The 16,174-nt window shown below is 39.8% G+C and overlaps 1 protein-coding gene across 1 annotated transcript in view; it reads left to right on the forward strand.

Moving 5' to 3' along the window:
- Nucleotides 1–16,174, forward strand: part of ofcc1 (orofacial cleft 1 candidate 1) — a 76,784-nt gene that overhangs the window by 41,550 nt on the left and 19,060 nt on the right. The window contains exons 18-21 of the mRNA XM_085468694.1: nucleotides 2,810–3,064; nucleotides 5,110–5,362; nucleotides 5,745–5,908; nucleotides 11,044–11,203. Of these exons, the coding sequence (XP_085324820.1) occupies nucleotides 2,810–3,064; nucleotides 5,110–5,362; nucleotides 5,745–5,908; nucleotides 11,044–11,203 (832 nt within the window). The remainder of the gene's footprint in view (nucleotides 1–2,809; nucleotides 3,065–5,109; nucleotides 5,363–5,744; nucleotides 5,909–11,043; nucleotides 11,204–16,174) is intronic.

Here is a 16,174-nt window from a genome sequence, read left to right on the forward strand (position 1 = left end):
CACTAAGAAAACAATTACATTATCTGTCAATCTCTTAAGTCTATTTTCACAGTGGGTTTTTTTTTTTTTTTTTTTTGCTTTCTCTGTTTCCCCAACAGCAAACCGTTCATCGACTAGGTGGGAAAAGAAGTGTGGGAATTTAAAAACAATGCCGGTGGCCTAAATAAGAAAGTGACAGAAAATATCTTAATCCTCCGAATAAAGGGATAAGTCCAAGACTTTAAGTGGTCTGACACTGGAGGGTTTAAGCCATCGGGGCTACGCAGAGGGAATCTGCGGGTTACCTTTACTCCCTACAGCCCTGGAGCCTTCACACCATAAGTGTGCTATTTTAAATGGAACACCCCACTGTACTCCCTCCCCCATCCACCCTTCCATCTCGTATTACCCGTGCCGTCTTCAAGGTATAATGCATGTCACTACTTGCTTTTCGCTTTGTGCTATTTTTAAGAGCGTAGCGTCTGTTTGTTGTCATAGCGTACAACATTAAGGGACACCAGCCTGGGAAAACCAGTCCAGGAGATGCTTCTGACAGAAACACGCTAGTTAAATCTGATTTACAGGCCTTGGCACACTCAGGAAAGATTTGGAGTGGATGATGAGTCCTTTTGCAATATGCTTTGATGACACGGGTATGAAGAACAAACATATCAAAACTAAGATAATGAGCAAACAGCTTCTGGCCCAGATTTCACAAAAGCATTAAAACTACAATTAAAATATAGTATTATGTCCCATGCATGCCTGTTGAAATGGTTGGTTTCATCACTTGGCCACTGTGCCACATACTATCAGCCATTCAGAGGACAGGCTGTGATATTGAAATGAAACATCCTTCATCCCTGCGAGATAAAAATCCCACACGTCCGCCCGCTGCCTTCCCCTATTTTTCTGTATTATACTTTTGTAATTGGAGGTGCCATAATGAAATCAATTCAGTCGGGATAACAGATTTCACATCATGTTACCGGTTTCCTTTAGAAGGGGCCGCTTCGTGAAGACGTCTAAAAATATTCCTCTTTCATGCATCATCAATATCTTCATTACATGAAAGATGGACGTCAGATTGTGTTTGCTGTTTCTGCGCGATGCCAGTTGACAGGGTAGCATCTCGCCTGTGTCTGCGACACAATGCGTTTACAGGGATTTGGAGAGCATTTTTTGTACAACACAGTGAAGTTGCGATAAAGCTGGAAGTGCTTTTGTGGAGAAGCATGAGATGCGTTTGCTAAGACATCATCTTTCTATCTGCGTTTTAACTCCAAATCTTGTATAAAAGCACTGAATTGGATCTTTTTCAGTGATAGTAAACAAAGACTTTGGCTGAATAAATATATATATTTACTCTGTGTGCATGAGCAACCAGTGGTTTCACACAGGAAACACGCAGTTTATTCGCAGTGGAGTATACTTTAGTTTAAGATCTCAAACAGAGAGCTGAGTGATAACAGACTTTCATGACACATTTAGCCCAACAGGATAAATGTTATTTCAGCCAAGCTCGAACATTTATCAGCCCAAACTCTTGACTGAGCACCTTTTTTTTTTTTCAATGAATTCCAACTTTTCCCACATGTACAGCAAAATATACCACTGCTCTAAATAGCATCCACTGAGGAAACTTGATTCAACTTCAGATAATTTCACACTTCGCACCTCACAGCGACGGCCAAAATTATCTCTGGGTTCGAACAAAACTATGTGAGGCTCCACATTTTCGTATTAGTAGAAGCAGGGAACACAATGCATTTGTACATTTTGATGCAAGTCTAGCCCACATTTGGTAATGGGGGTGAGAGAGCAATACAATTGATTCGGTTTTTCGTCTTTAGGCAATGTACCATTTTCCCTAGATACACACTACAAAGTGAATTCCAACTGTGCTCTGGGACACAGTGGTGAGACATGGGGATGTCCACAGGCATATGCCTTAAGTCACATTGTGTGATCCTCGCCATAGCTCTACTGTAAACACCTACTTTAAGTCTTGTTCTAATTACTATCAGGTGAATGCTAGGAGTCATCACTATCACTGCTTGTTGACATGTGCAAATTATATTGAACAAAAGTCAACGAATGTTGTAAATGCACACCTAATTTACCTATACACAAATGTGAAATGTCAGGTTTTTATGTTAGGGTATTTCCTTTCCTTTTCTTTCCTTTCCTTTCCTTTCCTTTGCTCCTGCCTCCACTGCTCCATCTGTGCACTCCTTATGAAAGGGAATAGTTGAGCAGGCCTGACAAAGGGCGGCACATAGGAGGCAGAGGTGCTGAGGGAAGCTGAGCACCGCTGAAAGGGATTCCTATCTGTTTGCGTGTCTTTGGTGTGTTAGTGAGGGGGAAAAAAAGAGAGAGCACTTGTGTATATGTTGGCAATTGTATGCGTGTGTGTGCCAGTTTGAATACTACATTTCCCTACCTTTAATGTTTACTGCATGGCTGTCGTGATGGAAATAAGCTTCTGAATAGTATGCAACAGAAAGAGGAGGAAGGATTTGCATCATTATTCAAAGTGATTGTCATAACCTCCAAATCGACTGAACAAAGTCAACACCTTTGTTCTGTTTCAGTAATCTTGCTTTATGTGGTCACCTGTGCATGAACGTTCTTATCCAGCCTGAAAGTGTGATGTAAAATTAATGAGAAAAAAAGACATTACAATGCTTTCATTGGAGGGAATCTGAGTAATGAACTCACATAATTACATACTTGAGTAATAGTATCAGTGTCTAAAAAAAAAAGAAATGCTGAAGAAAACTTCAGATAGTCATGTACAGTGTGTATGATCCTCCTCTTATGAAAACAGATCACAACTGACTGGACCTGGCTCCTGTCCTCCGTGTCTGTCTGACCGAGCGCGTCTGGCTCTCTCCATGCTGCCATCTGAGCTGGGCCTGCCGTTGCTGCGGCAACAACAACAACTGCATAGTAGCTGGCATGGCTCCGTTCAGCAGCTCGGCCTCATTATACTGCTGCTGGCTTTGATGTGGTTTCTGAGGCTCTACCTGCATTACTGCAGCCAGTGGCTCTACCTCCAGGCCATAGCAGTTCCTGTCAACAAGTGAGTTTGCTTCCTTTGATATTGCCCTGCACACACACACATGCATGGAAGAGGATCGCATGAATACACACACAGACGCGCAAAACTTTTCAAGCGCACACATTGCTGCTGACATAAATCCATTAATAAAAACGGAGGACTGACACATACCAGATAATAGTAGCATATTACCATACTGTAAATTCATTAGCATGGCCACACATAACATGACCTGAATGTAGGCTCACACACATGCGGTGTACAGTTATGGGAAAATACGATGCGGAGAGGACAACAAGCTGAGAGGATGAGGATGTGCTGTGTGTGTCTTGGTGTGTGTGTTGGCAAATGCAGGCTTGATACACCCAGATCATCTGTTTGGAATCCCCCCATTAACATTTTAACAAGACTTTCTCAATATTAACAAACCATTGCTGGGGGAGTTTGCTCACCACACAGCTTTAAGTCCCAAAAGGCTACATTATTTGGAAGGAATTTATTGTTATTATTTGGTACGCAGCATTGATAATAAACAGCAATAAGATGCCACAGAACTGTTAAATCACATTGGAATAGCATATGGTGCTGATTTAATTCATCACAATAAAAGGGCTGGCTGCAAACATGCATACAACCAGGTTTTTATTACAATAACTCAGGGGCGCAAACATCATGGAAAGTGATGGAGGAGAGCTCAGGAAGAAAAAAAAATGTGGCTGAGTGAAAAAAAAAGGAAAAAAGAATGGACTGAGGGGGTGGATAGAAAACAAAAATGTGAAAACAGAGGGGGTCAACGCTGGATGACAACTTCCACATGTCCAAATCTGCTGCTCTCCCTCCAAGCATTTCTCTCTCCATGCAATGGTCAGAGCTGATGATGCCCATTGAGAGGGAGGGAGAGAGAGACTAAGTGACAGTCAGAGCGGTTGGCATGATGACAGGCATACCTCGCTTCACCCTTATATCTCACACTCGTTCCTTTTTCTTTCTTTCTACGTCTGTGTCTGTTTGTTTTTGCATTCTCCCTTCCCATAATCCATCCCGGGACATCATTGGCCTGCAAAGAGTCCCCAACAGCAAAAGTCCCTGGCCTTCAGTGCTTCTACAGTCATCTATGAGTGCTTCATTTCTTCTCTTCTTTTCTTTTACTCACTCAAGTTACAAAGCAGTAATACACTGGTCTAAGGTACTAAACATCTTGTGTTCAGAATATCCTGAATTATAAGTAAACATATACTGTAGGCATAAGCAGTATAATATTTTTGTGCTTATTAAATATGTTTTTCAATGTAATCTGTTAAGAGAGCTATCAGAAGTAGAGTGTAGCATAAATCACATTCTTCAAGGACAGAAAAAGTATGTCAAAGTTGTACTTAACTAAATGTACTTTAATTATAGCACAAAATGTCTCTTATTTTGTGCCAAAATAATAGGAAGCATTTGAGAGAGATCTTAAGATTTTTACTTATAATTTTGTCTGGAAATATAAAAAATAACACATCAAAGTCTCTTGTCTTTACCGGTCATCCAGAGAGGTAATCTCTGTTCTCTGAAATGACTTTTTGGGGCTTGAATCTCTTGAGAGATTTGCTTCAGATGAAACACCAATGGACCTCTACTGTCAGATTAATGGACAGAATCTGAGAGATGCTTGACTCTTGGAGCAAATCAGATGGAAATTAATGAGAGAAAACTGGACCCCTCCTCTCCCACCACTGGCTCTACCTCCTCCTGACTGATGGGAAGATTAAGGAACTCATGAGGCTTGCTGTAAATGGGGAGTTTAACGTACAACGGGCTTGGATAAGCTCTGCCATGTATCGGCAAAGGTGGTAATACTCTTACTTTCAGTGTCCTTTGCATCTTTAGTGCCTTTTATGATAGTAATAGGTATAAAGGTTTCCTTAACAACAGTCAGTCATAATGCCATCAAAGTCATTTGAGTGAATTAGCCACAAATACTATAACACAGTATATGGAGTTGCTGGAAACAGCTGCCCTTGAGCTGCAAAGCATCACAAGCACAAATATGGTACACATATATTGACACTTTCCTCTCATACCAGATTCCACTTCCACGCACACACGGTGGACCTCGTGTACCAGAGTTCTTTACTCCACACCCGGGAGGAGCTGGCAATGGTGGTGGTGGGTCCCCTGACCTTGAACGCAATAACGTTCCTGCTGGTTCTGATCAGATGGGGCTGTCAACAGATATTTGGCTCACTCCCTTCCTTCACGTCAAAGTTTATCATGGCTCAGGGAGTGTGGACAGTCCTCGACCCCCTGGCAGTCTTTGCAGTGGACGCCATCCTCGGGGTAAGTCACTTAAAAATAACTTGGACACTTGTGCACTTTAAATAGGAGTTCACTTTATCTTGGCAAAGTGACTTTAGATTACAAAAAAAAGAGTGCAGAGAGGGTGAGAAGCAAAATGTGCAAGGTTGGATGGGTGTCTTTTTTGGCAGCGGGTTAGATGTGTAAGGTGACTGAAATGGATTGGACATTTCTTGCTGCAGTTTCATGTAGGCAGCAACTTAAACGTAAAAAGGGAGAGAAAACGTTGTTATATTTTGACTTTTGAAATATGTGAAAGAAAATCCGTGAACTGTCTTGTGATCTTCATTTAGAAAAAGAGATTTTCTGCATCCACAGTTATAGGAAACTACTTATTATTTATTTTTAATCCTTGTCTCCTTAGCGCCTCTCCTACAGTCCTGACACACCAGTGGGGGATGCTGCCAAGCTTTATTGGCACTTCTATCAAGCTGACAAATCAGGTGCAGCGGGGGTGATCATCACTCTCTTCCTCTATGCTGTCGTTTTTCTCCTTTCCATCACCATCCTTTCCATGTACCTGCTCAGGTGAGCTACACAGTTAGAATACCAAATATAGCAAGAAAACAATTACATTATCTTAAACACAAAATGTTTTGAAGCAACTGGCATTAACATTAAAATAAATCTCAAATATTTTCTTGTTATTTTAGAGATAAAATGAATGTATTTTTGAATGTTAATTTGTTTCTGTTTTCGGTATGCTCCTAGTATATAATATGTACAATAAACGTATTTAATACTTGCTGGCTTGGTTTAAGTCAACCATCTACAAGAACTTTGTTTTGAATCTGAAAACAAGTTATATCACTTGTTAATGCCACTTGTATCTGTGGCATTAAATACAAAGTATCTTTATGAGACACCCACAAATAAGTCTGCCTTAAATTCTGTTTCAGGGGCTACATGTAGGTCAATCTGATCTCAAGTGAGCTGGGACAATAAAACCACTGCAGTAAAACCTATAACACCCCCGCAACCCACAGCACACAAATGCACAACCAGCCCTTAATCGTCCAAACCTTACCTCCTCCCCATTTAGTAAATCAGAACGATGACATTTTGAAATTGGTTTCTTTGGGTCTCAGTCACACCGGCCTAGAGACAGGTAAGTGATCTCCTGACAACCTCTATTTTCGAGGGAAACATTGTTAACAAGTGGTTAAGAAGTGGTTGCTAAAGTTTCTGCATTAAAAATCTCTTTATGATTGCTTCGGTTGCTAGTAATCACACGGCTAAAATACAGCTAGCAACTAGCTGTGGCCACCTATAGTTGGAAGTCAGCTACCTGCCTACAAACACTGGCCAACTGCTCCTCGAGGAGTAGTGAAACTTGATTGCAACTTGCAAACTGCAGGTGGAAACAGCAATCTGCTAGCAACAAAACAATCATGAAGATGTTTCTTGTGTAGGACTGTATACCTCTTCTTGAACAGCAACTTCCAGCAACCACTTGCTAACCGGAAATACACATTTTTCTTTAAGGACTAGAGGTTGACAGGGGTTGCTGGCTAGTCTCCAGGCCTTATTAAACGCAGACTACTTTAGGCCCGGAAGTAGGATTCGTCACGTCATCACTTAACGACTGGATAGTATAGCACCAGTTAATAATAATACAGTATATCTAAATGTTACTATCCTGCTTGTTCCACCCTTCATCAAGTATTTATTCACCTTTTCTGTCCACAAAAAAACTGTAAACAAAAAAAAATCAAAAATATAAACAGATGTTGATGTAATTTATTTTGAATTTATAGTTGCAGGGAATTGCTGATGGAGTTATGCATCAAAGGCTCACATACACAAGCATACACAAACTTATTAAACACAGAATCAGGAATATACACACGCACCACACAGCTAGATTGCCTGAACATACCATTCGCTGCAATTCACTGGAAAATGGAAATCATTTCTAATTCAAACGTTAGATGTGTTTTGATATAGCGTGAATATGGAACCCCCTTACTTTATCCGATTAGGCTGGGTGTTTTGCATGGTTGGGATCACTGCAGGTTTCATACATATTGAAAAGGACGGCGTGCGGATGGTGATGAACACACATACTCTATCTTAATGCACTGTGTGTTCCACTCATGTCTTGCAGATTGAGGTCAGCCATGTTGAAACATTTGGTTGCTAGCCTGCATTGTGATTTGGCAACTCGGATGGCTTTTTCATGTCATCTATAGACCTTTTGCTGATTAGTTCGAAAGCCCAGGCAAAACAAACACTGCTCTTTCTCAAACATTCAAAGGCATTTGATTTGACAGACTTTTTGCAATATAGGACTCACTTTAAAGGCAGGCAGGTGATAAATTACTGAATAGTGTAACTCAGTATTCATCCAAGGTGTGTTCTCTCACTCTAACATACGACCAAATTCCATTAATAGCTTAAAATGTAAGAAAGCGCCTATTGAATTAATCAGTTTGAGATTGGCAGCCAAGGAGATGGTGCCATCTAATTTCAGTGAGCGAGACGCTTATCGGGATCAGACTAAATGGACAATATTAAAACAGCAGCCGGGAATAATGACTTCTGCCACTCAGCAGCCACACGGGTTTGTACTGAATGTAGGCCACGAGGCTGAAGCAAGGCTGATAATTTTATGGGTTACAATTTCCTATTGGCTACAAGGAAGGGGCTCTGACACAGACCATGACCTATTTCTAAAAAATATGCTCCAGGCCGTATGTATAGATAGAATGGACTGTTATCCTTTTTTCTTAATTACATTTAGGAAGCTTTTATTCACTGCCTGCAAAAATACACGTAAAATACCTCTGTATTCTTTGACCCTTTATGGAAACCAAAATGAGCAGCTATAAAAGTAGTAGTGTAGTGGTAGTTCCATCAACATTTTTGCAAGACTGTAAAAGAAAAAAAACTTTGTTTGTTTCAGTTACTGCAAGTGTCTACTTCATCAGTGTCTTTATCAGTTTTCCTTCTTCATTAGAAGAGGTTTGCAAGTTTGTTTTTGATGGAACAAGATAAGAAGGTATCTTTGTTTGCACTGAATCCTTCTGTTCCATTAAATTTAGTTTGATAGGATCCTTTAAAATAAATCACACATTCTGTAAATTGAGAAATACAGTTTAAGCTACTTTTGACTGCTCCTTTGTTCACTAAGGGTTTCCACAGTGGGTATCTCTGCATGTTTGATTGAGCAGTTTTCACACTGAATGCCTTTCTTGATGCAACCCCAAAGGGATTTGTGTCACCTCCCATCTTTTGCTTGCTAGGCAAATGTGTAAACCACTACACTACAGAGCAACCAAAGTGAGAAAAACCTTTGGGTGAGATAATACTAACATATACGTTAGAAAGACAAATCATTTGTGTTTTATTCTCTGACCCTTTCATCCACTGACATCAACTCGTGAACCTTGTGCTTAAACAAAGACCTGCCATGAGCCTTGTCATCCAGATCACAACCTACATGGTAAAGAATTACATACTTAAATTCAGGCCTTTTCCACACCAAAGAAATTAGCCCGTTTTGAAGCTCGGAGATGCAAAGATGGTGAATTCCTCCAAGAGAGAAACCGCATAAATGAATGAGAAGCACAATTCAAGTGTAGGATTAAAATGAATGCATGCTATTCCTGTGTCTGAGGTCAAGATTCTACAAACATCCCACTCCCAAGAGCAATGGGGAATGATGCTGAGTTCAAAGCTCCGTACCAGCTTCTTGTATAAATCCTTGCCTCCTTGATGTTGGTTTTATTTGAGAGTTGATTACCCTCTGACAGGCTATAATCTCTGTGGAAGGGCACAAGGTCTGTTGGTTTTGATGGTCAGCCAAGACATTTGTTTACAGACATGGTGTTTCTTTTTAGGGGTTGGCTGCATGTGGCAAACGAAAAATAGCATTTTGGTGATGCGTACTCATGTGCAGGTATGAATCAATATGCCTTCTGCTGGGCAGAAAATTTTCTTGTGACTCAAGCCGGGCTCTCCAGATGCATCTGCAACCAGCACGTCCACTGTATCTGCCATCTTTGAAGCACAGCATTAACACTGAAGAACATCCCAGGATCCGACTCCCACACATTAATATTTGTGCAACCACGCAGACACCCAGCCAAACTCAGACATTTCTACACTCAGCTTGTGTCCACAAAATACTTCCCACTCACAGGCCAATTTGTTTGATTCCTTTTGCTGTTTCAATTGATGTATTAGACTTTTATAGAGCATCCAACCCAGCTGTCAGAATAAAAAGTTGGCCCTGTGCATTTCTGCAAGCTGCAGATCCACACAACGTCTGTGTTCTGGAACCAAAAATAGGTTTCATATGAACTTTTCTAGGTATGTGTGAATAAAGGTGATGTTTCAAATGCTCTTGGAACTTTTGAGGGCATATACTGCAGTAACCTATGAAATAACAAACGTATATATTTAATTACGCACCGCATTTTACATGTTTCTGCAACAGTAGAAACATTTTTTGGTTCACCATCCTCCAGCCTCCATTTCTCATAGGTGCACTTGTTTACAACCAGCGACCATGATTTAATGAACGCAATTAATATTCTTAATAACAAACTAAGAAAAAAAAAAGATTGGTTCTTGGTGGCAATGAAACAAGCAACATGTTCTCATACGTCAGTGGTAAAGCAGGTTAATTGCCAGTGACTCCTAAACTGATATACATACGTGTTTGTAGAAATAACATAAACGAGTAATTTCACTCATTAGTTGTGTTTGTGTTATAATGCTTCAGTAAAGTCTGATGATTTAAGGCGTAAATCTGAGTAAAAAGTCTTTGTTGCTTTTGCAGCTTTGCCAGTAAAGGTTTCTAGGCTGCATCAGTCAGGTTCTTGTATTTCTCTGTGTGTTTAGTCTCATAATGGCAATTTTAAATGTAATTCTTAAACACAGCAATGTGCTCGACAAAAACTAAGGACATAGCTTTACTGACTTCAGTAAATAAATACTTAGAAGTCCGTGGCCTGTCAAAAACTCCACATTCATTCTGCATCAGTCATTCTTTTTTTTTTGCCGTGATCTGACATTTCTCATCACTGTCTGCTCCAGTGCATTTACAGTGAAGCTATATCCCCTTGCAGACATGTATGTACATACATAGAGAAATCCTCTTCAAAATATTTCCAATAAAAAAGAGTGTTTAATGGGTGAAATAGGAAAAACAACATGATGCATGTATTTACATTTGAATCCGATTGACCAAACATGGGCTGGTCAGGGACAACCAAAGGGCCAGGTGTGGCTTTACAATGCTAGGTCTGTGGTGGGCAGTACAGTTACCGCTGTATACTTTATTGGCCATCATTCATTCCCTGTCATTGGGAAGTTCCCATTCCCTTCTGTGTTTCTTTAATATCTGCTGTATTTGCAGGCTAAGTACCCTCATATAGCAAGTCGCCATTTTTTAAATCTCGTGCCACTGTCGGGCATATTCTCATGTGCTCAAAGAGCTTCTTATCAGTCTTGAGTTGCCACCAGCAATTAAAAAATTATAACGCTAAAATGTAGATATGAAGCCATATTTTTTGTATCAGGAATGCAGTGCAGTATTTTATTACAAAAGGCTGTGTTTAGTCAAAAACGTTCTCTAAGATCTCCAGTCAGTCTGCTTTTGTTGCGCCGTCTTACATTTCTGAATCTTTTCTTTTTTCTCACCACACACCTTCCAGACTCCACAATGATGGTCGCATGCTGGATGTCTTTCAGCGACTCACCGCCAAGGAGGGGGTATTCTTCCTGCCTCAAGACCTTGAGCTGTCCAATCAGGAACTGAGCTACATTGTCAAGAAAGCAGAGCAGTGGAGAGGGTTCAATGGAGAGAGGCGCAAGGTAGATACATTATTGGTCTCCTTTGCTGTCTCTAAATAAATTGCATTGTAATTAAACCAATAGTGACCTGTTGGGCTAATGATACTAGTCTTTTCAATTAACCTGGTCAAAGGGGAGGAATTAACTGTGGTGTTTGTAACCAATAAGGTCTTCTGCCGTGGTGCAGGTGCTCAATGAAAGTGCTGAGCTGGGTGAGATCAGTGAGGCACTAACAGAAGCATTTAAAGGCAGCCAAGATAACACAGGGTTAGCATTCACTGGTCACTTTAAAGGAGATATTACATCCGAGAGGATGTATAGAATAGGTTCATTTTATATCATTAAATTTTCTTTAGTTACATTTGAGAAAGCTGAGAATTCATCTCAGAGGTCTTTAGCTCCGTTCTAATTAGTACAAGATAATTACCAAAACAGAAACTCAGCTAACAGGCAGCCTGATTAGTCTGTGGAAACCAATTTTCGAAGATATTTCATTAAAGAGAGACTGCTCAATCAACACACACAGTGGAATGCGTGTGTGAGATATAGTGGGCATTCCCTTATTGCGGACATTTCGAAATCATCTAAGGCAGCTGAAATAAATGCTTGTCCCCATGAAATTACTATCACGGGGGAGAGGATGACGCATGTGGCCCAGCCCCGTGTAGGTCGATGATGGTGGCACAGGAGAGGGCAGTGTATTAGCACAAAGCCTACCCCTGATGTAAAATCTTTGCATAGTGATTGAAAATGTGACTTGTTGAGATAAGGGAAATAGAATGCAGCGATCAAACTGCAGCCCCCTTTAATTTATTCTGTAGGGTATTTTAGTAGCACACTGCTCGCTACATGTTCTCCATGTTCATTAACTCCCTTGCTCTTTTCTCAAATAAGTATGTGAGGCAACGGGATGAGAGGCTGCAGTGGACTGTGGTGAAAGATGGTCTGCGCATTAGGAAGTGATGCATTATTTTGTCTAATTGTAGAACTAAAACAGAGTGGGCCAAACCAAAATGTAGTTTTTGAGGGTCGTAGCAGTTAATATCTGAACGACTACACATCAAAGTCGCGTCAAACCGTGTCGTAACAAAGTTTACACTACAAGCAGGACTGCATTCATTATGTTGCGTTCACAGCGCTGTGGAAAAGCGAATTTCGTTTCAATGAAAAAGGCAACATGAAGCTGCTATCTCATACCTGACACTTGTCACCGTGTGACAGGTGTGACATGTGATAAAGCAAAGTTAAACATTCCTGAATTTCTTCAGGGCAGTAATAACAGGGTGAAGCAGCAACCAACAGAGCCCCACAGGCAGAGACGGAACAAAACTTCAGCGGTGAACGATGCAACAAAGTGAGCTTGTTGCCGATTGTGTCAACATGGCATTAGAACTTGTGTCTTCCTCTCAATGATGCAATGCTTTGTTGGGGTTTTTTTAATCTGTAGTTACACTTTATTTTGAAACAAAAGACAGGACGTGCAACAGGAAGCAGGAGACATGAAGACAAAACAGTATGCAAAATCTTGTTTTCCTAAACAAAGTATTTAACTATGTCGATTGTGACGTGCCAGACACAGGGGAATGGATACCTTTGAAAAGCTGGATTCTTCTTGATAGAAAATTGTACAAAAACTCAGCTACAAAAGTGAGAGAAACAGAGGAATACATTTTGCATCAGCAGGACCTAAAAAATACACTTTTTAAATGGTTTTACACTACATTGCTAAACCAGATAGTATAATTGTAATCGTGTAAATGCTATTCTTTTTCTAAAGTCTTTTTTGTTGTTGTTGTTTATTGGTCTTCATGCCTTAATGAAATGCAACCCCTGTTCTGAGAGGTGACTACACCGCCATTAATGGGATGGTGATGGACCTGTTTATTGGAAGAAAATTGAGCCTTCCGTTGTTTGGAGACTTTAAAAGAAATTACATCCCCAAAGTTTGTGATTAAGAAAATGCCTCATTTAGCAGCTGATGGCCTCTTGCTGTGGTGCACTGCTAAATCATCTTTGCATTACTGCATATCCCCCTCCATGGTAACAATTACAGCATACTTCATATTATACCTAATTTGATGTTATTAAACTGATAAAATGCTAACACGTTAACACGTTCTCTGGTCTGATGAAAATTTAGGGTTATTGCATTTTAACATTTTTACATTATTCAAGCAGACCATTTTTCATCAAAATAAGATGGGCCTTACCATTATTTCATAATTATTGTAACAGTTTCTCCTATGAAAAGGGTCACTTTCCTAACTCAGCAAAGACATATCCCTATTAGACTAATTTGACTACATGCAAATTTTTGTCATTTTTCCCTCATTAACTATTTATCATAGACAGGGAAAAAATATATTCATGAAAGCGAGCAAAGGAGCAGCCCAAAAGAGCTGAAACTAATATTTTGCAACTCTAATGATTTTTTGCATCCTTAATTAGATAGAATAAGGTTGATATGATTAGGTCAGGATGTAGTGTTTTTCATTAAAAATACATTTCAGAAACTGTATTCCAAATGTGCCCTTGCAATTAAATAATGAATCTGACGCATTCCTTATTATGGACCCAATTAATATCAGAGGCAAGGGCGTAATTTTAATAACAGTGGGCTACGAGACCTTCATTAGCTGAGCGAGAAAAAGGAGGGATGAGGGGAAGGAAAAACAAGGTACCCATAGGAGCATCAAGAGTTTGTAACCAAATTTAAAACGTTATTGAAAAAGATAGAGTGAGATATTTTGAACAAATCCGATCTCGGGCTATCGGGATCTGCAAATAGCCCATGTTTCTTTTAACTAACTCTGGCACTTTTGAATATTTTTATAGTCTTAGATCCTCTTCTAACCCTGTAGAGGTGTTGAGGCTGGACCAAAGCTGAAAGAAGCTTAGCCTTAAAAGGGAAAAGAACGATTATTGCTTTTTATTTTTAACATCGCACCTCTACTGAAATGTGGTCACCTTTGAAAAGCCACTTCCCCTTTTTCCCTCTCCCCCCCTGGAAAGCAGGCAATGCATTCATCAGACAGTCACCACCACACACTTGACCTTTGTGTGGTCCATGTGCAAAAGGGTGGGTGTTGCTCAGTGCTCACACAGTGTCAGCGTCATCATGGATATACCTCCAGATTCTTCTCAGCCCGGGGAAAACTTCTCATCCCATCCATACTTAAGTAAATACATGAAACAACTCTGCTGATTATGATTCCTCCTAAACAGCTAGCTGGTATCCATCTAGGCTAAAATCATGTTAAACAGTGTGTAAATATGAAAGTTTTGTAACTGCACATATTCTGGCTGCCTAACTGTCATGTAGCACAGAAGCTCACCTGCTAAAAGAAAGCCTCTTTAACCCTCACTGAAATACAAGAGGCTTCATAATAATGGGAAAAAAACAGGGTGCTATATCTAGTCTTTAGCCATGTCATCAAGCATGATGTGTGCACTTTAAATGTGCATGTTACACATAGTGTATCATCACAGAGTTGGTTAGCATGGGTGAACATTGGTGAGCCTTCATTGTGGGCATTAGCAGAGTTTTGAGTTCTCTCTTTTTTGCCATATTTTTCAGGTATATGACAACAGCAAAATAAAATTCGAAATTCTGTTTTTGCTGTGCCAACGCAATACTTTTATTGGCCCTCATATGGCAAGATTAAGTGGCGTCCCTGTTCTTTGCTACCTGTAATGTAGCTGTTTCTGTCCTGGATGCTCTTTTCACTTCACCATTGACCTCTCGTCCTTTTGTGCAAGTAAAAGTAATGTCCGCATCTAGACCGCGCCACCGTTTTCTTCAGCCTTCAAGCTGCAAGTTTTCTTTTTTCTCTCTAACTATTGTTGAAATCACTGAGAACCTTTGTAATTAAATATTTGTAACTGTAATTGGATGAAAGTAACACATTCGTTTGTAGCACGTTACGACATTAGCAGTGAATAGCTGTTTCTGGCCTAGGCATGGGTTCCACTTTACCCCCACTTTCTTTTCCTTTCAAGCAATAAAGGTTAGGCTTATACTTACATCTCCACTCCTTAAAAGTTGTAGAACCACCTATTTTTCTATTTTGGAGATTTCTACAGACAATCATTTAAAAATTTCTGAAACGTATGATTCTATTATATGTCGGCACCTGTTCTAGAAGCTATATTGCTGAGACTTCTCCATTATTTTTAAACACATACAAATCATGAACTGACTTACCATGTAACACCTTGAAGCAAGGACTTTACAGATTGTGCAATGCTAATAATGGAGCCACCGATCAGTGCTCCTAACCCCAAAGTAAAAAACAGTCCAGATAAACTTCAGGGGCATAAAAATTAGCCCTGTAACAGGTGGCAATTTCTCCAAAAATCTCCAAACAACAGACCTGCCAAGTGCAACATGAAGTCATACCATTTTTTTTCCCCCACTGTTTCTTTTTAAAGAATTTTTTTTTAAGGCTAAAATTAAACCAAGTAGAATATGAGAGGCAGGTAATCAGTTAGGCTAAAAGTAGATTCTTGATGGTGTTAGCATGCTCAGCAAAATCTCTGTAATGCTCTATGTCCCCCAAGCAATGAAACAATAAAAAAAGAATCCACATTCAATAACCAACCTGCAAATGGCCTATTATTATCAAACTTGTAATTTTCACAAGGTGGTCATAAAACATAATCTCATTTTTACTTTCTCACCAATTAACTTTATATTATAAGATCCATCCATCGAGTTGTTCCATTGAGTTGCTTGAAGGTTTAAAAATTCCTCAGGTGAAGATGTCAACAGCAGGGTCCACTGACTAAGCAAAGAGGGCGAGTAAAATACTAGTATGTAGCTTTTTAATTTAATCGTGTGATAAATACAATCTTCCTTTTCCTGTGATAACAACAATCATAAAGAAAACATCATATGTTCTTCATTTGTTTATCAGATTTGCCCTGATATACGACTGATTCAGGATGATGTTTTTAAAACCTGTGGAATAAATGAATAAAAACTTCACATAT

This window comes from Copadichromis virginalis, linkage group LG9 (genome assembly GCF_057382275.1).
Source record: "Copadichromis virginalis isolate Kocher_CV1m ecotype Utaka linkage group LG9, C_Virginalis_male_GT1.1, whole genome shotgun sequence".
NCBI classification, from domain to species: Eukaryota; Metazoa; Chordata; class Actinopteri; order Cichliformes; family Cichlidae; genus Copadichromis; species Copadichromis virginalis.